The sequence below is a fragment of the Blennius ocellaris genome, assembly GCF_963422515.1.
Source record: "Blennius ocellaris genome assembly, chromosome: 13".
NCBI lineage: Eukaryota > Metazoa > Chordata > Actinopteri > Blenniiformes > Blenniidae > Blennius > Blennius ocellaris.
The window spans coordinates 7,915,894-7,937,207 of record NC_137662.1 but is presented as its reverse complement, the minus strand read 5'-3'; the positions used below and the strand labels follow the sequence as shown (position 1 = coordinate 7,937,207).

Here is a 21,314-nt window from a genome sequence, read left to right as displayed (position 1 = left end):
GTCATTTTTCAAGGTTTTTCTTTGATGCATTTTCCAGTTTTAGCGATTTTATACACCTTTTCCCTTCCTATTTTACATTTTTCCCAATTTTCTCATATTCTTCCCTATCTGTATATTATCCCTTTGCATTTTCCTTTCCCTTCTTTTTTCTAAATAAAGGAATTTTCCTTTTCTTCATTTTATATTTTTGTCCTTTATCCTTTCCTCAAAGCTCTTCTGGATATTCTTTTTCGCTGTTTTACCTAATTTAGCTGTTTTTAGCCCTATGCTGTATGCAGTACCTTTGTGTGTGTGTGTGTTTTTTAATATGTGAGTATTTTTCATCGCATTTTATTGTTGTCTTTTACACCTTTTGCCTCCTCTTATATATTTATGCAGTGGCACATGCAGACTGCACTCATGGTGTCATTGTTTTTAACAATGATGACAAAGGTTATTGTGATTCCTCTCGTTCTGATGTAACGGCCAGCTTCTTATTCCCTCTACTTTCAAAGGGGAAAAAAACCTCCAACCAGCAGGATTTTACAGCACTGTTTGATCAACCAAGTTCTGCTCCTTATGTGAGATCATTTGTGCGCTTTCAAGCATGAATCAGGAAGGTTTATAGCACTGTTTTCCTCTGATATTAAAATATAAATATTTGAAGTAATTTGTTGATGCAGTTATTCCACTCTGTAATAATAATAATAATAATAATAATAATAATAATAATAATAATAATAATAATAATAATAACAATAACAATAACAATAACAATAATAATAATAAACAATTCAGCTAAACAGGGGAATTAAATTCTTCTGTATATCCTGTCACATGTTTGTCTTTAACAGATGAGAACATTTTTCGACGTACATCACAGTTCCAGTCCGACATCTGCTGAATGCAGCTGTTTGCTTTAATCACTCAGAGGTGCATCAACCAGCTCTGAGACTCAACAGTCTTATCAGATGCCCACTGTGCACTTCACCACTATTTACCTTCAGCAATTAGGTAAATATACCACAGCTATCAATCCAATGGCTCTGGAGCCTGGGAGTTAAGTTATCTGCTGACTCCTGCCCTCTCCAAGGCTCCAACACAGTTCCAGGTAATCTTGTCAACAGGGTATGTTGGTTTGTCCCGCTGACGTCATTTCTTCATCAGAGATGAGATGAGATGAGAGCAGGAGCCCCCTGCACGGAGCTGCTCTGAATGCAGAGAACGAGCAAAGTCTTAAAATCAAATACTAATAAAACAGGCAAAAATACACTATTGAATAAATAGAAAGTTTATTTTTGGTAAATAAAAATGGAGACGTTTTAAAGAGGTTAATGAGGAAACAGTATATTCAGCAGCTATGATTTAGCATATTGGATTTATAATCTGAAGTAAAATACAATAATATACGTATTTTTCCTTTTTGTTTTCATTGTCATTCAAGCATGTATTTACATTGAGAGGCTCCGTCACAAACTACAGTACTTTGTTTTGTTTTTTTTGTAATTTCCCCAACCAACATAGGCTGGACAATTACTGTGAGGTATTTCACATTTTGGAAGGATTTATCTTTGTCATTTATTCTGATGATCTGAGAAGGGTCAGCTGTTTTTGTAGTTTTCTATAAATCAGAAGCATTATTAGTGTGTTTCAATCCACATATTTTAAAGTTCACTTTAATCATGGATTAATCATTGATAGATATTTGTATCTTGTATCCATACATTGGATACAAGTACGTTGAATAGAAAAGAATTAAAAGACTTTTATTAAAGTCCCACTACCATATCACTGCAATGAGGCAAAGCCTATCAAATTAGAAATTTGGTTTAGTGTGTTAAAACTATGTGTGTGACAGTGTGTCTAAAGCAGGGGTGTCAAACTCATTTTAGTTGAGGGGCCACATCCACACTAACCTGACCTCTGGAGGGCCGAACAAGTCAAACGTAACATATTAAACTGCAGATATGGACAAATGTCAAAGTCTTTCCTTCTTTTGATCCTTTTGTAACTGCAAGAATTTGCCAGTCTATTCTGAAATTTACATATTAAAGTTAATCAGATATTATATTTGCAAAAAAAAAAAAAAAAACCCCTCAGTCACCTGTATCTGGATATCATATTTTTATTCAGGATTAAAACAATTTGTCATCATCTGGACATTATTTGAGTTTACGTGTCTAAAGTATCATTTCACATAAATTGGACACCTTTATTGTGAAAGGTGTTGTGTTATGTGACCTCCACAGATGCATTAATTAATTCTGACCAAGGGTGGTTTTGAATGTCATTTTTGCCAATCTAGTGTTTTTAGATCAGCCTCTGTCAGTTTTCATATTTATACTTAAATTTTTTTTTTTTTTAAATCACATGGCGGGCCGGATTAGATCCTCTGGCGGGCCGCTTCTGGCCCCCGGGCCGCATGTTTGACACCCCTGGTCTAAAGTAACAATATATTCAAGATGTGTGTGTTTATGGATTGGAAAGTCAGTTATGTAACAAAAAAAGTCTTCCGAAAACCAGTCTTAGAGGTTTTCCATGATTTATTATGTGTCTTATTATCTTTTCTTGATTATCAACAGTACAAATATAACTGTATGGAATAAGTCTTCTGATGCATACTAACAACTAAACAAAAGTTTTACTGAAGAAATATGAAATAATACAGACGATCTCCTCGATTACCAACTGTTACAAAATACCTCTTCCAGTAAGCGCAATGAAGATCATCATAACAACAACAACAACAATAATCCAATCCAATCCAATCCACTTTATTTATATAGCACATTTTAAAAACGAAGCGTTTACAAAGTGCTTCACATACTGCACATAAAACTAAACAGTCCAACACTAAATAAGTATAAAACCATAGAATAAAAATCAAAACAGATGAAAAACTACAAACACATTAAGAAACTACAAATAAGAATAAAACAATTCAAAAGAATAAATAGAAAAACAAAGACGCTTAAAAAGCAATAAAATAAATGAGAACAATAAATAAAACAATAAGTAAAAGACACAGGGGACCACACGACTCACGCCGCGTTAAAAGCCTGAGAATAAAAGTGGGTTTTAAGACGAGCTTTAAAACAGTCTAAAGTGATAATAATGATAATGACAACAACAACAACAACAACAACAACAACAACAATAATAATAATAATAATAATAAACAATAACAATAGCTTTAAAGAGAAAATATATGTTGTCTGCTCTTCTGTTCATTAAAAAGTGGCCACACACTTGCTTCACACATACTTCACAGATTAATAACTGGAGTATAAAATTTTCACTACACTGTACTCCCCCCCCCTCTCTCTCTCTCTCTCTCTCCGTCTCTCTCTCTCCCTCTCTCTGAAAGATTTCAGCTTCCTTGTTTTTTTATGAACAAGGTACTTTTTTATGTCTTGAATGATGATCGTGTTAGTTTAATTCAGTTTGAGTCTCTTCCAGCAGGAAGTCACCAATAGCGTCTCTCCACTCAAGAGGGCAGCAGAGCTCTGTGAGACAGTTTGTGTAAAAGACAGTAAATCATGACCATATATTTGATTGACATTTCACACATTCAAAGGTTATACAGTGAGCATTTATGTAAGAGCAAGAGAGCAGAATTAGCGCCTTGTTAAATTACGCTAAAACGCAGGAAACTTTCTCCAAAGTACAAAGATGAAGAAGAAATTGGGAATAAAAACAACTGAGAATAAAACAGGACAACTTAAAATGGGAGCAAGAATGAGGATTTCTAGAATTTCTAGAGGGCAGTGAGAAGTAGTAATGCAATTCAAAATGTAGTAGTGCAATTCAAAATGCAGTTTTTGTACCCTGTTACATGTGAGGTACATTAAACCTTATGACAAACAAAACAAACAAAAAAATGCTTAAAAAAAGACTACATTTCCAATACACAGGATGGTCAATTCTGATTACTTTAACAAATTTATTTATTGAACTTTAGTTAATTGATTCGAAAAATACGATTAGCGTTTGTTTGTTTGTTTGTTTGTTTGTGTGTCTTCAGTCTTTGCAGAACTGATGTACACACTTCATGAAGCACAGCAATGTTTTCCCGAGTCACATCAGCAGTTTTATCAACATTACAAACAACACATACAAAGATCAGCACAATAAAGCATTTATCCTCCAAAAAATGATCGACCAATATTTTGGAGTCAGATGAAGTCATAAACTTGCTTGATATTATTTCTATTTTGTCCACGTGTCCAGCTCTGGGCTGTCTCCTCTGTGTACTTGCTGTTGCTACACGGACACATTAGATTGCGACACCGAGCAGAACAGTAACAGTGGCAGCAGCAGCGATGGCTAAAAGTGATGGAAGCGACTTTTTCAGAAGAACCAGCCTCTTCTGGATCGTGTCGGTGACTTTGGGGGTTGGATATTTCACCGTGAGTTTATTCAAAACACTGAAACCGACTGACAAGCGAAATACGTCGTTTTTTACTATTTTTATTTTTATTTTTTTGTATTTTATTTGCTGTCTGTGTTGCGTCTAAAGTCCTCCGTGTCGTCTCGCAGGCCAACTTCTGGACTTTTTTAGTTTAATTTTAACGATTCTTCTCTCTCTCTCCCTCTTGTATCTATTGAATAGCCTTTCACCCGTATAATGGCGTTGTGTTGATAGCTAATCTTAGATGAAGGCCTTCACTTATCAGTCTGAGCAAAGTTCAAACTTCACATAGTCCAGTCAGGAACTTCGCAGAAGATCTGTAAAATAAACGCGCCATTGATCGCATACATAATCCCCCGAGTTTAGAATTTGAGTGCCAGTGGTGACAAATAAGCCTATTAATGTTTTATTATCACGGAGGTCAACATGATTAGACTGACATGTGATATGCAGACAACAGCTGGACACGTGTTCCATGTTTCATACTAACAGTATTTACTGGTGTATTGAACACGTAACCCAGCGGGGGGCCCGAACAACAAAAGGCTTTTATCTGCAGTGATGTAGGTCACTGACCCGAGCCCCCACTGTGGGCTGTGTCGTGACGCTGCTTCACTCGTGTGTTTGGACTTTCCTGTTGGGAATTTTCCAACATTTTCCATGCACTCATCTTCCATCCGGAGGAATGATGGGCAAACATTGTGATGATCGTTTTAAACTTCCTCCAGCTCACCCAAAGGGTCTCTGAGCTGTGGCCTCAACCACCTTCTGAAATAGCTTTTTTTTTGTTTTGTTTTTTTAATTGAACTAATTTTTCCACTGTAAAGTAACCTGCATCCCAATAGAGAAACTGAACGAACAAATTCGATTTCAGCTCAGATCCAGCAGATCATGCCAATGGTCGGGCACACTGACACATTCAGATTCACCTTTTTGTGCGCCAGTGCGATCACAACAAGCCCGAGATCTGAGACCATGTGCAATTTGATTAAAAGGCTCACAACGAAGCTGCTCTGAGGGATAAATCGTGATGCTGTCTGCCCCAATGAAAGAGCGATTCATATAAAGTCATACACCTGATTACAGTCGTATCGAAGTGAAACCATGACACACCCCTCCCCCATCCTGCCTGAGAGCAGATCGGTGGTTTTCCATCTTATTCACTCTTCCTTGAACGACCAACCGCACCCGTTCGAGGCACGGACGGCCTTTGACTCCACGGCAGGCCTGTGTTTGCTACTGGTTACACAGCTTAAGATACTTAAAAGAAAATAATTGAACGTCTACAAAAACAGCGGCTGCCTCCATGAGCTCATCTGCTGCCGTGGTGTTTTGCAGATGATCGTGTTCACGCCAGAGAAGATCCCGTTCCAGTACCTGGGTCTGTTCGGTTCCTTCTGCAGTCACCTTGTGGAGAACTACGCCGACGTAATGCTCAAGGGGTGAGTGACGGTTTCTCCACCGAGGCTCCTCGGGAGGAGGCCTGTCACAATAATGAGGTTGTACACACCGAAGACATCGTCGCAGGGCTCACCGGGGGGGAGCCGGTGCTTCTGAATCACATTTGCCTGTCAAAGGAAACCACAACGGGACATTTTGTGGAGCAGATCTGAGGAAAACCTTTCCTGTGTTGGCGAGAGCGAGTGCGTCCGCCGTTTGTGATCCGATGGCAGACCGGAGGTGGTCTGAAGAGACGAATCCGCCTCGGTATCATTTGTGTTTAAAGGAGTGATTTTAAATATATTTATATTTTATATTTGCACAAAAAAAAAAAAGAATATAATACAGAATGACAAGAAATGAATCCAAAAGAGGGAAGAAGCCCCACGGCCTTCTATGAAATGATCCCCGTCAATAAACATGAACGGAATGAAAAATATATCTGGATCAAAGAACAAGAAGCAGAGAAAAATTAACAAAGTTTATAAAGACGGTTAATTAAAACGCACAACACATCACCTCAGAGTCAGAATTCAATCATTTATCCACATTATGTTGTCAGCACTGTCAAAACTCTTAAAGTAAAATGTATTTCATAAGAAAACTCTCATTTCCTCTTAAATATATTTAAATGTACTGCGTGAAATTGTATAACGTAGGAATTTGCCACCGTGTTGAAAGAAACGTGTTTTTACCAGGTGATCCGCTGGGATTCTGCGCTCGAGAAATAAACTCCTCTTCAACCTCTTAAGACCAGTTAGAAAGTCCAGCATCTTAAACAGGTTCGAGGTCAAGCTTCAATAAACAAAAAGAGGAAATGGGAACAGGAGACCAAATATTCTGAGCAGACTTTATATTGAAAACAATTTATCTGAAACGGGCCGTTCATCAGCTGATCAAAGGTTTAAGACCAGACTGTGGTGTCTTTGTCTGGAAATATACCAAAATAAAACCTTCAGAGCACTTATGATGTCTTATGCCGTTTTAGCTGATATCAAATATTATGAGTATGAAGGAGATTTTCTGAAAATGTGAAGCAACAAAGCAAAACTAATGAATAATGCAGAGTGAAGATGAAACACGCATTGGGAGCTTTATAGTAGAGATATCGAAACACAGTTTTTACTATTTCTCTCTTTCAGTTGTTTTAAAAACATGTAATCTGAAGCTTTTCCCACAGTTTCCCCAGAAGGTAGTATGTGAATCCGCCACGCTCAAATGTAGAAACTGTAAAATCTGCTGATTCGTCCTGGAATTACACATTTTTCACACACACCGTGAAAACATGTGATGAAATTCTTCCATTCAGTTCATTTGAGTCCCCAGAGGGCAGTTTATGTCGCAGCAACCGGTAAAACATAAATAATGCAAATGCATAAATAGATAAGTGCTGTCAATCGATTAAAAAAAAAAATAATAATAATAATTAATTGCACAATTTTCTATAATTAATTGCAATTAATCGCATTGTTTTTCTCCTGCAGACTGAAGCTTGTAATGGATATTTATTCAGGGAAATCCTCCAAATTAATGTTGACTCAAAACACGGAAGCGATATTTAAATTCAAAGACTTTTTTTATAAAGTCCTTTTAGCTTTACATGAAACTGTTTCCCTCTGGGATTATCAAAATAATAAAAACAAATCAATAAACATCGAATACTTGTAGAAACAAAGTTGTAAACGTATTATAACGTCGGCTATAAAATCAAGATGGATAAAGTGTCATCGAGTGCACGTCCTGCGGGTCCTCATGACTGCTCAGTGCTGGGCTTACCAAACCAGCAGAGAAGAGAAAAGGTCAGCGGCGATTCAATAAAATCAAATCTTTGAAGATCCAGTGAAGCCATTTAAAAAAATAAAATAAAACACAAATTTTCTTGCCCCCTGGTGGAGGAACTTCTTTTCCCCTCCAGTAGTGAAATTGTCTCCTTTCCAATCGCGTTTTAGTTCAGGAGCTACATACAGGCCAACCTCCTCTTAAAATAGAGTCATAATAAACGTTACACTGGAACATTAAAGTATTTTTGCTGTGGCGCAGAGTATATGTGATGAAAATGTTGATATTTTTGTGAAACAAAACAATCCCTACAGAAAACGTCTCTAATCGATGAATGCATGAATCTTGTGTTTCCCCCGTGTTGCAGGTGGTGGGCTGCCTTGGCCATTCATGTCTTAGAGGCCTTGGTTTCATTGAAGGTGTGCAGGTGAGTGTGACACCCTTAATGCACACTAGGTGGTGCCGTCGCTTCACTTCGTACACTTCCAGCCGCCTGTGAGACTCCTCTGGCATGTCGTCCCCACAGCGACAAAGGCATCACCAGCACCGCCTCTCGCCTCCTGTGGTTCCTCCAAACCCTCCTGTTCGGCTTCGCCTCCCTCGGCCTGCTCCTGAAGTACGACCCCGAGCGTCCCAAACAGCACTGACGCCCCCCGGAGGAGCCCGACGGTCAACGCCGCTGAGGCCCACAGGTTATATCAGCTCCACAGACGGAGGGCTGTGCTTTGAAACTGGTTTCTTTGCTTCCCTCCTGCCCGCAAAGAGAGGCGTTGGTGGTATTTCATAGGTGGTCCCAAATCAGATACACATCAATGTTTTAGAGTGCGCTCTGTGTGCAGATTGGTACACATTCTGTCCGACACAACTGAACAACTGAGCATTAAGACGAGCCGTGTCGCTGTAACGATCGTGAGCCTGCAAGTTTAGACCGAGGGCAAATAAAACCCTGGGTGTGTTTGACATCTACCGGGGGCATTTAGAGCCACAGAATCAATTCTACACATATAAAGCTGAATCATCGAAACACACAGAAGTCTTTGTTGGTATTTTAGCACCACGTTTGCCTTTTTGCCGCCTCAGTGTGAACTGAAGTGGAGGATCACATTTCAAGCCTTATTCCTTCAGATGTTACTGTGAAATGAAAGCGATGCGTTCTCAACCAGACACTACAATTGTTCTTCCTCTGATGCCGTCATTCCGAATTTTTTTTTTTTTCTGTACTTACAGTTGAAGTGAAATTGTACATTTTGTTTAAAACAGAGTTTATTGATAGTAAGAATGAATTGAATGGAGGGCTTGATTTGTTGGAAGTTTTCTGCTCTGGATGGATCAAATGAAGCTGTTTTAAGAATCATGCTGGGAGGCTTAATGTTAATACAAACAGAATTTTAATAAAGTGTGGTTTATAAAGTGAAGTCGTTTTGTTTTCTGACTAAGGTTAAGAATCCACCTGGTTTCATACATTTCAATCAGCCAACAGCATCCATCCACTTCACCCTCTGCCTATAAGATCATTAGAATTTACTCATATTAACGATGATGCTGAACGTTTTTCCAATTCTAAACTCGTCTAAAGGCTGTAAAACATAAAAAATAATGGAAGTTTGTCAAACCCCGGGAAAACGTGTGAAGCTTTTGCTCTGCTACAAGAATTTCCCTTTAGAATTCTGAAACTATTTCTTCTATACCTACATTTATCCCAAGATGAACGACAACTATGTGAAACTCTGCTTTTCTAAACAGGAAGCCTTGAGACGACTTGAGTGAATTTGAGTGCGAGTGGACGTGGGGAGGAGGGGGAGCCGGGTAGTCCTCGGGTCACCATGTCCTCTGCTTACCATCTTAAGAGCATTAGCTCGTCTTAAACGGGCGGCTCTCCACCGCAGCCGCCTCCAGACGTTGACCGGAGCTGGACGCTCCTTCAGAGTCACTTTTACTCTCGGAGATAAAACACAAATCCACTCCGGTCGGTGCGTTTTATTCATTTTACTGAGGAGTCATTCTACCACAGGAGACGGTATAAATATACAGAAATAATTGTTTATATATACACACAGCATTTCAAAAATAACTCGGAATGAAAAATGGAGGTTACGTTTGTGTCGTAGGGAGAGGAAGTAAGCCTGCGTCTACGAGATAAGAGATGAGCGGGAAAGAATAGCAGCAACAGTAAAGAGAAGGAAATCTTATGGAAGATTTGAATATTTTTGCTCTAGAGTGTCACACTGATGAAGAAGCGTCGCCTTCAGCTTGACGGGTCGGAGTGTTTTTGCGCCAGCGTGTCGTGCAGGTTTGCGGGTCCTCTCACATTTCATTACCGCAGTCGAACCACATTTTGTGTCTGCAGTCGCGTTTCTTGCGATCATCGATCCAGCCAGCATAAAGACGGGTAGCGCTCGCTCAGCGTCTTCCGCAGCTGAGAGCTCTGTGCCTTATCCCTGGTCTCCACCACACACTCCACCTGCACACACACACACACACACATTGTGGAACCAGGCCAGCGAGGAAATCACTCTGCAACGTCTCTCACCTTCTGACCCCAGCGAAAGGTTAATGAACCATCTAAACTTGTTTTCCAGTTTAATTGGACTTTATAAGGTAGTAATGATGACGCATCGTTCATTGTGTGTCTCATTCATTCATCCACGTCTGACTTCTGAACCACACCCAATATTCCTTCAGTTAAAATGGTTGAAATGTCACAAATTGATTGATGTGACGCAGGTACTATAATGAAGTTCATCATAAACTAACAGCAAATAAACCGGATTCATTATAAAAATTTAAAAAAGTACAGATAATTTAAAAAATGATCATCTTCAGACCCAAGTTATAATGTAAAATAACATTTTGGCAACAATATATCAAATATTATACCACTGTAGTGTAATAAATAATGGTGATGATAAATAAAAGTAAATATGAAGCTGTTGTTGATATGAAATAGCTTTGTGTTAGGATGAGTAGTAAACATCTTTGACATGGTTGAAACCCGAGACAGAAAAAGCTGACAATAAGTAAAGCAGGAGCAAATAAATCATGAAATACAATCAAAACGTCTCTGAACAGACTGGTTTTCCAACCTTCAATCTCCAGCAGTTAATACACTTCCTCGTGTAAAAACACTTAACATATCAAGTTCAATTATTAAATTGAAATGCAATCATAAATTATCATTTGCAATCAGAATAGTAGGGAAAAAAAAAAAAGAATGAAAAAAATGAACTTGAATAATAACTGGAGGTTTTTCTACATGATAGAATTTTCAGCTCACATCAGATTCTCACTGCAGGTATTGTAGTTAAAAGATAATGTAAAAACTAAAATAGATTATTTTAAGGGCATAAACAGAAATGGATCAATTATGTTCAATAAGAAGGACACATTATAAACTTTTGAAAACGATGTCCTTTTACACGGAAACGGCAGAAACGCTGAAAACCATGTCGTTAGCATGTCAGGCCACTAGTTGGTTGGATTGTCTTGGCGAAGAGGTGAGATCAGTCTCCTACCTTTGCATTGAAGAGGTCGGCCTTGTCGCTGTGTCTCCGATGGCAGACATCCAGTAACCTGAACCACGGAGAGGGGGGAGAATTAAAGGTACCTTTCAAATCTGAATTAAAAAAAAAAAAAAAAAAAAAAAGCATTCATTGCATAGCAGACATGTGGCAGTTCTACCTGACGTCCTCTCTGGACAGGACGTCCAGCAGCCTGGCCATGTCTCCGGGCCACTCCCCGAGCTGCACGGAGAACTTGCTGACCCGCTCGTCCAGCACCAGAGCTCGGTCCACACACTGCCTCACCAGCTCCAGCTCCATGTTGGCGCTGCTCACCACCACAGCGACCCTGCAGCACGTTTTTTTTTTTTGTTTGTTTGTTTGTTTTTTTACACTTTTAAAACCACAACCAACTTTTGGTGTTTTGCGTTTTTATTCAACCTACTTCTTGCCTCTCAGTTCTGGTAATTGCCCGGCCAAGATGGCCGCCAGTCCCATGGCTCCCTCAGTGTCCACGGTGGAACGTTCAAACTCCTGAAACCGCAGCATCGCCACCAAAGAGTCTTCCTCACTGTATGCAGGGAGAGAAAACTGTGAATGTGCAGTGAGGCTCGGCTACCATAACCTGAAATATCACTTTAATAACTCAATTACAAAAATCATTGATTTCTCCAATTCTGGCCCCTTACTTCTTAATAAATAGTGCGATCTATTCAAAAACCACTCTATTCACTGAATCAATATGTCTCTTGAAAAGACGATCCATTTAAAACAAGGTCAGCTTCGGCTTCAGCAAATGTGTACTTATGTTTTATTTTTGTACGAGTAGATTAAAGCCTGCAATACAGTGCAGTAGAGTGAAAGATTATGGTGCCAACAACTAAAACAGTTGTATCAAATCAAACATGCGGACTGAAATCGTGACGTCTGAAAATACATTCCAGGCCGCAGGATTGTGAAGAGTCACAATTGTTAAAATTTTTTATAATATATACATTTTAACTTGTTGAGGTTTCTCTTAAGTTACTCATACCTCTAAAAGGAGTTTGGTATAGTTTGTTGTTTATGAGCTATAATGATATCAGACCACATGTAGGCTGTAAAGGCTTGTAATTTGACACCAGCCTCATCATCTTGCTGCCATGACGAGAAGAAATGGCCACATTTTCCTCAATAATCTCTATTTTCGTCGTGTAGTGAAAGTGCTGCTCATAGCCAGTGCTGTACCTGACAGAGATGACTTTATCTACCAGTTTCTTGGCCAGCTGGAAAGTGTTGGCCCCGAGCGAGCGCTCCATCAGATCTGGCAACACAGAAAAGCGTCACATGTTCACTGCAGGACAGAAGCAAATGTGCACACGAGGAGAAGCTTCATTCGACATTCACGCACGAAGGACGTCTGCAGAGCGCCTCACCTCCGTAGAGTTTCTTGTTGGGGTTGCTGTGCATGTCTTTGACCGGGCCGTCTGTTTTCAGAGACTGTAAGAGCAGAGGGAAGCCGTCCGGTTCGATTCCCTGTGGAGGAAAGTCCATTCGGTTATCATTAAACAGGGTTTGCAATCACACTTCATCATTACGTTTAATAAAATGAGAGTTGTGTTCACAGCTTTGTGCAATGGGTGAGCTAAATGCTAACAAGCTGATCTCATTGTAGTTGGTGTAATTAGTTATTTTTTCTGGTGACAGTTTTAATTATTAAATGTAATCATTGATTATGATTGCAGGCTACCGCCTGAACATTTGTCTGATTTGTAAAAATGAGAAATATTTTAATGTGGACTGCATTGTCAGAAAACCATTTTAACCTCATAGAATCCTCAGATTTAAAAGATGTGTTTGGAATATATTTAGTACTTTACTACATTGGACTCTCAACAGACTTTAGAGTAACAAAACTATGTCACAGAGTAACACACTAACAGCAGGAAACTTAACAGCTCCTGTATTTTTTTTCTGTTAACCTTTTGGTTTTTGAGTGTGCCAGAAAGAGACAATGAACTTAAGACATCGTGTCACAAGAAAATCTAGTTCCTTTTCTAAAAAAAGTGTCACACAGCATACACATGTATCTGCACCGACTGAGCTTACTATGACCAGAATCTGGGAGTTGAGGTGTTTGATGGCTGCAGCCGTTCCCGCCAGCAGGCCGTACTGCCCCGCCGCCGGAACAACCACTGCATCCAGTTTGGGCACTTGTTCGTAGATCTCCATGCCCACCGTGCCCAGTCCTGCCAGGTACGCTGGGCTTTCATCCCTGAGCAGCAGCAGGAGGAGAAAGAAGATTTAAAAATGAAGAGTTTAAACGACAAGCGCTCTTCTTTGTTAAAAGTGACCAAGAGGAAATGTAGTGTTTCTCACAGAAAAAATGAGAAGGTAAATGAAGCATATAGGAAACCATGAGAACGCTGTCTATTTTTTTTTTTATAAAGAAGTTTTAGAAACACAAAAGCTCCAACCTGGAAGTAAAATCAGAAAGATCTACCCACTGTTCCCCCCAGGACTCCCTCCTTATGACCGACATCAAGTTATTTAGTGGACATAATGCTTCTCGAGTCAACCAATGTTGAATTATTTGTTATGATGACCAACTGTTTACCCGTCCATCAAACTCAGCCCTGTTTACACGACAACCTTTCAACTGAAAATGTGTAGCTTTCGTTTCAGAAAACAATGTTCGTTCACACGCAAACGGCAGAAACACAGAAAACAGTTTGCCTGCCAGGCCACCAGTGGGCGCTGTTTCTCTCTCAAGAAAACCACAAACATACACATGCAGAGAACAATAAACTCTCAACACTAGCAATGGCGAGAACACGACTGCTTTCTCTGGCCACTCGTGCGCCGTGGCAGCATTACGAGAAGTTGCACATTTTCCACAGAGTCTGACAGTTTTCAAAAAAGTGGCATTTTTAGTGACTGAAAAATACGAAGGTTTCCACCTCAAAATGTTTTACAAATGGAGCTTTAACGTTGTTTGGTGGTGGAGCTGAGCCCGTAACAACATTCACACACACAGGGAGAACATGCAATCTCCACAAAGAAAGGAACCTGAGGCCATTCTTTTAGTTCTGAGGGTAAGACTGCTGAGCCCTTCATCAAAAACCTACTATTATTGATTTTAAATGTATTTGTAGCTTCAGTAACAAACCAAACTGCCTCAAAGTGACGACTTCTGGACGAAAACCACCGGTAACTGACCAAACCACTGCACCATTTGTCCATATCCTCACCAGATCACAGTTTCCCTCACTGAGTCTCATTCTTGGCGTGTGTGAGTGTGACACTGACTCTTCCAGGTAGAGGTATCCGTTCTCTTTAGCCAGGTGGCGGGCGTGGTTCTGGGAGTCGTGGCTGGTGCTGCCGTAGGAGATGACCATGGCGCCGTAGTCTCTGTAGATCCTGAGGCGGGGCGAGGCGCAGCACGACGGCATGATGACGAACACCGGGACCTTCAGCTCCACGGCGTGGTGCGCCACGGCCATGGAGAAGTTACAGTCGGAGGCCACGATCACACCCTTCCTCTGCTGCTCCTGCAGGGACACACATCAGATCGTTACCGCTTACGTAACGGCGAGTTTCAGGTTTGGACAATAACAAGCACAAAACGCAGATGCAAAAACATCAGACTGAGGCCTGGAGGTGACGTGAGCAGGAGCGACTCACCTGTGTGAGCGAGGTGAGCAGGTACAGCACTCCTCTCTCCTTCACAGAGCCTGTGTAGTGCAGCTGCTCCTTCTTCAGGTAGATCTCCATCCCATACTGCTTGGACAGTCTGGAGTACTGCACACACACACACACACACACACACACACACACACACACACACACACACACACACACACACACACACACACACACACACACACACACACACACACACACACACACCCTCGATAAGAATGTTGCAAATAAGCAAAATATCAAAAACACACTTTATATTCATGGTGAATATAAAGTTGGGGTTTAGGTTTCTCTGGTTGGACAACTTAATTATTTTTCTCAACAGTTAAAAAAAAAAAAAATAAGCGTTGGTATTTTACAGCTTCACAGTGTGAATCATTTTTCAGGTCAGAGATCAGAGGAAAACCCTGTCTGCTGCTTGCGTACCGTGCACGGCGTCTTCTGGATCCCTGCTTGGATCCTGAAGGCGGCGGCGCTAATGTCTTCGAAGCGCAGGTACTGCACAGGAGGCCTGGAGATGATTCGGAACTCGCTGACCCGCCGGGTTTTCGGGGGTTCCATGAGCACAATCTCTGGACCGCCCACCACTTTGGTTTCGTAGACTTTCACGTCCCCATTGAGAAGATCCTCCTCGCCAAAGTCCTTCAGACGCTCGGGCTCGATGAGGGTGGGCCTGCGGCCCGCGGCGCCATTGCTGACGGGGCCAGGTTTGTAAGGGCAGCTGGGCTGACCGGGCCCCAGACGCAACTCCTCTCTGGAAAGGAAACCGAGATGGAAGGTATGGTCAAAAGTAAACACGGACCCGGGGGTTTGATAACTCTTTCTGGAAGAGATAACATGATGTCATCACTGTGTTGGGTGTAATCAAGTCTCCTGCTTATCTCGATTGTTCATTGTAACGCCATGATTTTGTGACGCTGAGTGAAATCCATTACTGCGACTCATCTTCCACACTGTTTCTAATCGAGCTCAACAGGTCAAACAAATAAAACAATGTAAAGAGTAAAGGCTAAAACAACGCAAGAAAAGAAAAGCAAATGGCACAAACAGACCAACAACACCACTAAAATCTTATCACTTAAATTCAAGCCGAAACTTTATTGATAGAGGAATATGCCTTAACATGTTGAATGCTAAAAATTAAGCATCGTAACAAATCATAGTCCTTTGTGGAAAAAGCTTGAATCTAACATTAGCATTTATATTAACTATAGTGCTGGAGGTGAAGCAGACAGGGTTAACACATTTTTATATATTTCTATATATTTTTCAGTTACAGTGAAGGTTATGAAGTGATATTTATATACCAGGTTGAATTTATGTAAAATATGTCAAATGTGTTGTGAAGCAATTCAGATGTATAAGAGGGAAGTGGAATAACCTTTTGCAAAAGGTAAATAAATTGAAGGCAAACTCTTTAAAACCAAACTATGGATGCCAAATATCAATAATCCATCACAACGATGTGACAATAAATACTGATCATAATTCTGTGAAAATGATGGAAAAATTCATGAAACTCACACATTCATATGCAAAGTCCTCCTAAGATGTAATTACAAGAAATCCAGAGTTGGCTTTGTAAAATGTTTAGGTTCATTTCCATAATTTCGATAATAATGTTGGTAAGAGTCCAGTATAGATGAGAGAAGATTTTAGGGAGTGCAAGTGAGGGAGTTTAAATTGGTTGATTCATTTAAAGGATTATTGACATTGTCTTAGAGCAGCAGCTGGCACACAGTACGAGTAAATACAATCCCTAAGAAACTGATTTTTTCTTTTGTTTGTAGAGAGCAATATTCTCAATACATTATTGGTTAAATTACAACCTTGTCATGCACACACCAGGCCACAGATTTATGACATTTTAAACATATTAAGTTTACTACCGACACCAACCTTGATGCTCCACATCAAACATCTTCCTAAAGCTTCTGGCATTATTGTTAATTTGTAAAAAAAAAAAAAAAAGAAAAAAGAAGAAGACTGATCTGATCTGAAGGGATGTGACCACAGCCCTCCCAAACTCATTCCTCAGTTTAAGATGAATCACTTCACCTTTCATGTCCAACCAGCTTCCTCTTTTTGACGGATGGCATCCATAAGTGAAGTTATGATTTATTGGTTCGTACCTTTCGGAGATGTTGAACGATCGAAGTAGTAATTTAGGGCTAAAAGCAGGAGAGTTTGATTTGTAACATACCACGGATGAGGTATCAGCCAGTCTTTTCCAATGTACTTTAATTTCTCGAATGACTGAGCCGAACAACGACAGACTCGGTTTGTGGTTCTTTGCTATCACAGTCAATGTCCTTTGCAGACAATGGACCTGATGATAGTGTTTGTGTGTAAATTAGCATTAAGACAGGTTTTCTGAATCATCCACACAAAAACTAAAAAGGATTGAGAAGGAATCTAACCCCCACCAGGGGGCGCCGTTGTCCTCATCAACAGTGTGAACTTCTGGAGGTTGTGCCTGCACCCTGCAGACAATGTTTAGCTCTATTTATATCACAATGAGCTGTCATAAAGACTCTGACCTTTCACCTTGTCCTAGGTATATTACTGCTCGCTGTCCTACTCGTCCTTGACTTTACGTCCCACCGTACAAGCCCATGGTGGGCTCATAGCACCGTGACGAAGTCCGCACCTGTGATTAAGGTGCGTCGGCTCAAAGGCAGAGTTCAGAAAAACAACATCAAAGGTGGGGGTGAAAAGAGCAACATGTCAACCTCAAACAGCTTCATCAAAAGGGGAGCTGAAGGGATGAAACTGGAAAAATTGCTTCCAAATAGTCCAAAAAAATGAAAAGAGAAGGGGAAAAAAAAGTAATATTACGTCCCACAAGGCTTTCATCATTGCTCTATATCATCGCTTTAATGTCCTTTTGAAACCCGAATGCCCGAAGTGGCCGCTGCTGCTTCTTTTTCCAAAAGGAAACATGTTCATTTGGGGAAAGATTATGTCTTTGAGCACTTTGTGAACCTGATCGCTGACATAGTTGTAATTTTGCTCTGCATCCCCTCAATTCCAGATTTAGCAACTTTTCTTGCATCCTTCAGCATGTTTGCTTTATTTTTTTTTTTCTCTTTGGAAGAGCAGGAAAGTTACCAAAAGGTTTGAATACACCTGACAAGGTACTTTGCTGGCTTGTGCAGTCTCTGGTTCTCAATGTTTCTTGTGAGCTCAAGCCATTATGAAGTAATATCTAAAGATTGTACCTAGGAGAGGCAATTAACTTCTGAAGGTGATTGGTCCCTTTTGAAATCTATTCGTACAAATCTATTCTGGTCAGCATTGTCCAAAAAGAAATAAGATTTAGCTTCGAGCTAGCCATCTTCTACAGGGTCTGGAGAAGAGCAGGGTGAGCTGGGGACTCAAGGAACTTTCTATTGAAGGCCATGAAAGACAAACTATTTGTGAGTCAAAGATCTGATTTGTTCAGGAATCGCCAGACTTTAAAAGACGAGGAGTTTGGAGAGGGTGTGGTTGTCAGGGTGGTAGCCTCACGTATGAAGGGAGTGAAGGAGAAGTGGGATCTAGCAGCGGGGTAGGGGAGAGGTGAGGATCGTCAGGGGGAGGGTAGGCGTTGCAGTTTCCCCACCTCTGCCAAAAGGGGTCATTCTCCTCGCCGTCTTTGAGTGCAGGCCTTGGTGAGTACAAACGCTCAAGTCGCTCGCTCAAGTAGCTTGTGTAGAATAACTGAGCGGCAAAGTTCATCGTTGTTGAAATGCTTTTCACCCCCGATACTCCAATGAGTGCCTGTCTCCGAACCTCTCTCCTGCTCCGGCCGCTGTGGAGTGTCCGACGGACAAGAGGACACTGACTGCTGCTGCTACTGTGGTGTAACATCCCTGGCCCCGCCTCCCACCCCCTCTATTGATGTCCAGGTGCTATTTTAGAAGGGATTACCTGTGGACACATGTACGCTGGCTCCCTCTCTGCTGGCCCGGCCCCTCCCCTCCCTGGGGGCTCTATTTCTGGGCCCAGACCGGGATTACTCCCCCTTTCTGTGACGTAGGGCTAATCAGACGGTCTAAGGAGATAGATGCAGACTTAGGGTTTAACGGGGGAAGCGGCGATCAGGAGGCTTGAAAATGAAGGGTTCTACAGCAAGAGTGAGCACTGAAATGGAAACGAACAGGATTTATCTTGAGACCATGCCATGATGACTCAAAAAGGAGTCAATAGTGCCACATTTGACCTTGTTTTTAAGATCCTATGGTGTTAAAGTAGTAAGTACCTCTAAGTGATGCACACATGAGCGGTTATGTCAATAGGAAAATGGATAGAGAGGCCTCCCTGGATAGTTGTTCGCCACACAACAACAGTATGTGCAGTAGACAGAAACATGTGAGCGAGAGGAGAAGGGGTGAACTGGCTGCTGCCAGCACCCAGCAAGGGCTCCACGTCCTGTTCAGCTCTGATCAGGTGTCCAATGTGTCCCTCAAATCTGGGCTAAAGAGTGACAGTAATTCCAGCGTTCGGTAGACAGGCTTCTTCAAGGTAATGAGTATGTCTCAACCCACATCACTACGGGAACGTATAATCAGAGATTATCCTTTTAGCAGACATGGGTCAAACAGTATTGGCTGGTAGCTGTGAGTGTAGTGAATGGAGTGAAAAAGAGGCGGAGCTACAAAACTACCTCAGTACAAGGAGGAAAAGTGTGACACTTTTTTAGAAAAGGAACTTGATTTTCTTGCGACATGATGTCTTAAGTTCATTGTCTCTTTCTGACACACTCAAAAACCAAAAGGTTAACAGAAACTCCAAATGTTTCTGTTAAGTTGTTTTTTTTTCTTAATCCATTCAAAATTAACCATATTCTCTAACATGCTTCTTTCAGATCATTCCATCAGCGAGACAGTTGGTTTCCACACTAAAAAAATCTGTTTCAGGTTAGTTGATGACCCTAAAACTAAATGTCTATGGTTGTGTGTGTATCAGTGATGGATTGGTGGCCTGTCCAGGTTTTACCCTGCTTGATTCCACAGTCACATGCAGTTGACTCCAGGGACCCTGAATTGGACAAATTGGTTTAAAAGATGGGTGGATACCCAAGCTTTTAGCCTCTTTTCCACAAACCGATCTTCTAATCCTCCATTATGAGTCTCAGCTGCTCCGTTAAATGTATTATTCTCATTTCCCTACTTGGTATTTTCCCTTTTTTGATAAACAAACTGTCATCTCTATATTCTCTCTGGGATAATGGTGTTGAGTATTGTGATCACAATATGATATCCAATCAATGAACAAGCACTGAAGCATTTCATATTGATTTTCTCTGTGCTTGTACGTTTATATAATAGCGCTGACATACAATCTTAACCATATGCGAAAGCTCTGTTTTTTGGTTTTTCTTTTGTTTGTTTAACTTGCTTCTTTTTTTTAATTTTTTTTTAATTTTTTATCACATCTGCAGTTCCCACCAGCAGCTTTTCAGAAGCGGAGCAGTTTGTTGACTTTACAGTTGGTTATTCTTACTTGATATTTGTGCTTTTGTGTTTCTGGACTGGAAAAACAGAACTGAAATTCTTAGTCAACACAATGTTTTTACCTGGGGCTCCATTTGATTGGGTAAATATATTTACATGTGGAACATGAATACACAGCATGGAGTTTAATACAGTTTAGTCAGTACGCTGTGAATGTTGCTATAGCAACAACAATACATTTGCCAAATAGGAAGCAGCCCCAGCTCACCCTTTACATTAGTCAGCTTATACACACTATAACCACACATCTCCAAAAGGCTTTGTTGGGATTTTACATTAACCTCTATTTCATCGCTGTCCAAAAACAGAAGCGATGATCTGATGTTCACACCCTCTTCTCAGCTGTGTGGGAGACAAATGTGTCTCAGGGCCCCTTTATCATTCTTGACACACACTTACATGATGCCCAACAGAGTGCAACAAAGATTCAACACGCAGGATCATCTATTTTCTACGGATACCTTTCATGACAATTTCAATCGAGGCCTTTCTGAACTTTTATAAACACCATTTCCAGTCTTATTGTGTCAGTCAGCAGTGTCGCCTTATAGTGTCTGTGTCAGATGCAGTTGAGTTAAGGGGCCACATACAGCCTTGGGTGGGCTGGACTGGCAAACTAGTGCCATAATAACCTTCAAATTAAAACTTTGAGCCAATTTTAATGAAACCTTCTGGTGTAAAATAGAGTGACATTTCCAAAAAAACATAGAGCTGTTGCAGTATGCGTGCTTTAACAAACTCACACTGACAAAACACAAAACACTGACATTTATGACACAATATGCGACGAAAGCATCATGGCTTCATCTGTGTGCGACCTGTGGTGACCGTTTGAACATATTGATGAAAATGGATACAGTGAAAGCAGTGCTTGGCCTTGTGCTTTATTTGTTTTAAATTCTAACACCAGTTTTTATTTATTTAAATTTTTTTTCAACTATTTTAGTATTTTTACTCTTAGAAATATTTTCCCGTGCCCCTTTTTGAGCCTTTAATGGATGGATTTAAAATGTGCTCACAGTGCACATC

The 21,314-nt window shown here is 40.6% G+C and overlaps 2 protein-coding genes across 2 annotated transcripts; one reads left to right on the top strand and one right to left on the bottom strand.

Annotated features, from left to right (window-relative positions):
- Positions 1–4,275: 4,275 nt before the first annotated feature.
- Positions 4,276–9,024, top strand: tmem254 (transmembrane protein 254). The gene is made up of 4 exons (XM_080507785.1): positions 4,276–4,388; positions 5,729–5,832; positions 7,977–8,036; positions 8,136–9,024. Exons 1-4 carry the CDS (start codon positions 4,302–4,304, stop codon positions 8,254–8,256), a joined length of 372 nt encoding a protein of 123 aa, XP_080363911.1. The 5' UTR covers positions 4,276–4,301; the 3' UTR covers positions 8,257–9,024.
- An 882-nt stretch (positions 9,025–9,906) lies between these two features.
- On the bottom strand, positions 9,907–18,507 carry LOC308138813 (L-threonine ammonia-lyase; the record flags this gene model as incomplete). The annotated part of the gene is made up of 11 exons (XM_080508070.1): positions 9,907–10,070; positions 11,122–11,179; positions 11,288–11,455; positions 11,552–11,677; positions 12,334–12,409; positions 12,522–12,621; positions 13,195–13,360; positions 14,395–14,636; positions 14,770–14,886; positions 15,214–15,541; positions 18,392–18,507. The coding sequence occupies 11 exons, from the start codon at positions 18,505–18,507 to the stop codon at positions 9,972–9,974; spliced, it is 1,596 nt and encodes a 531-aa protein (XP_080364196.1). The 3' UTR covers positions 9,907–9,971.
- Positions 18,508–21,314: the final 2,807 nt, after the last annotated feature.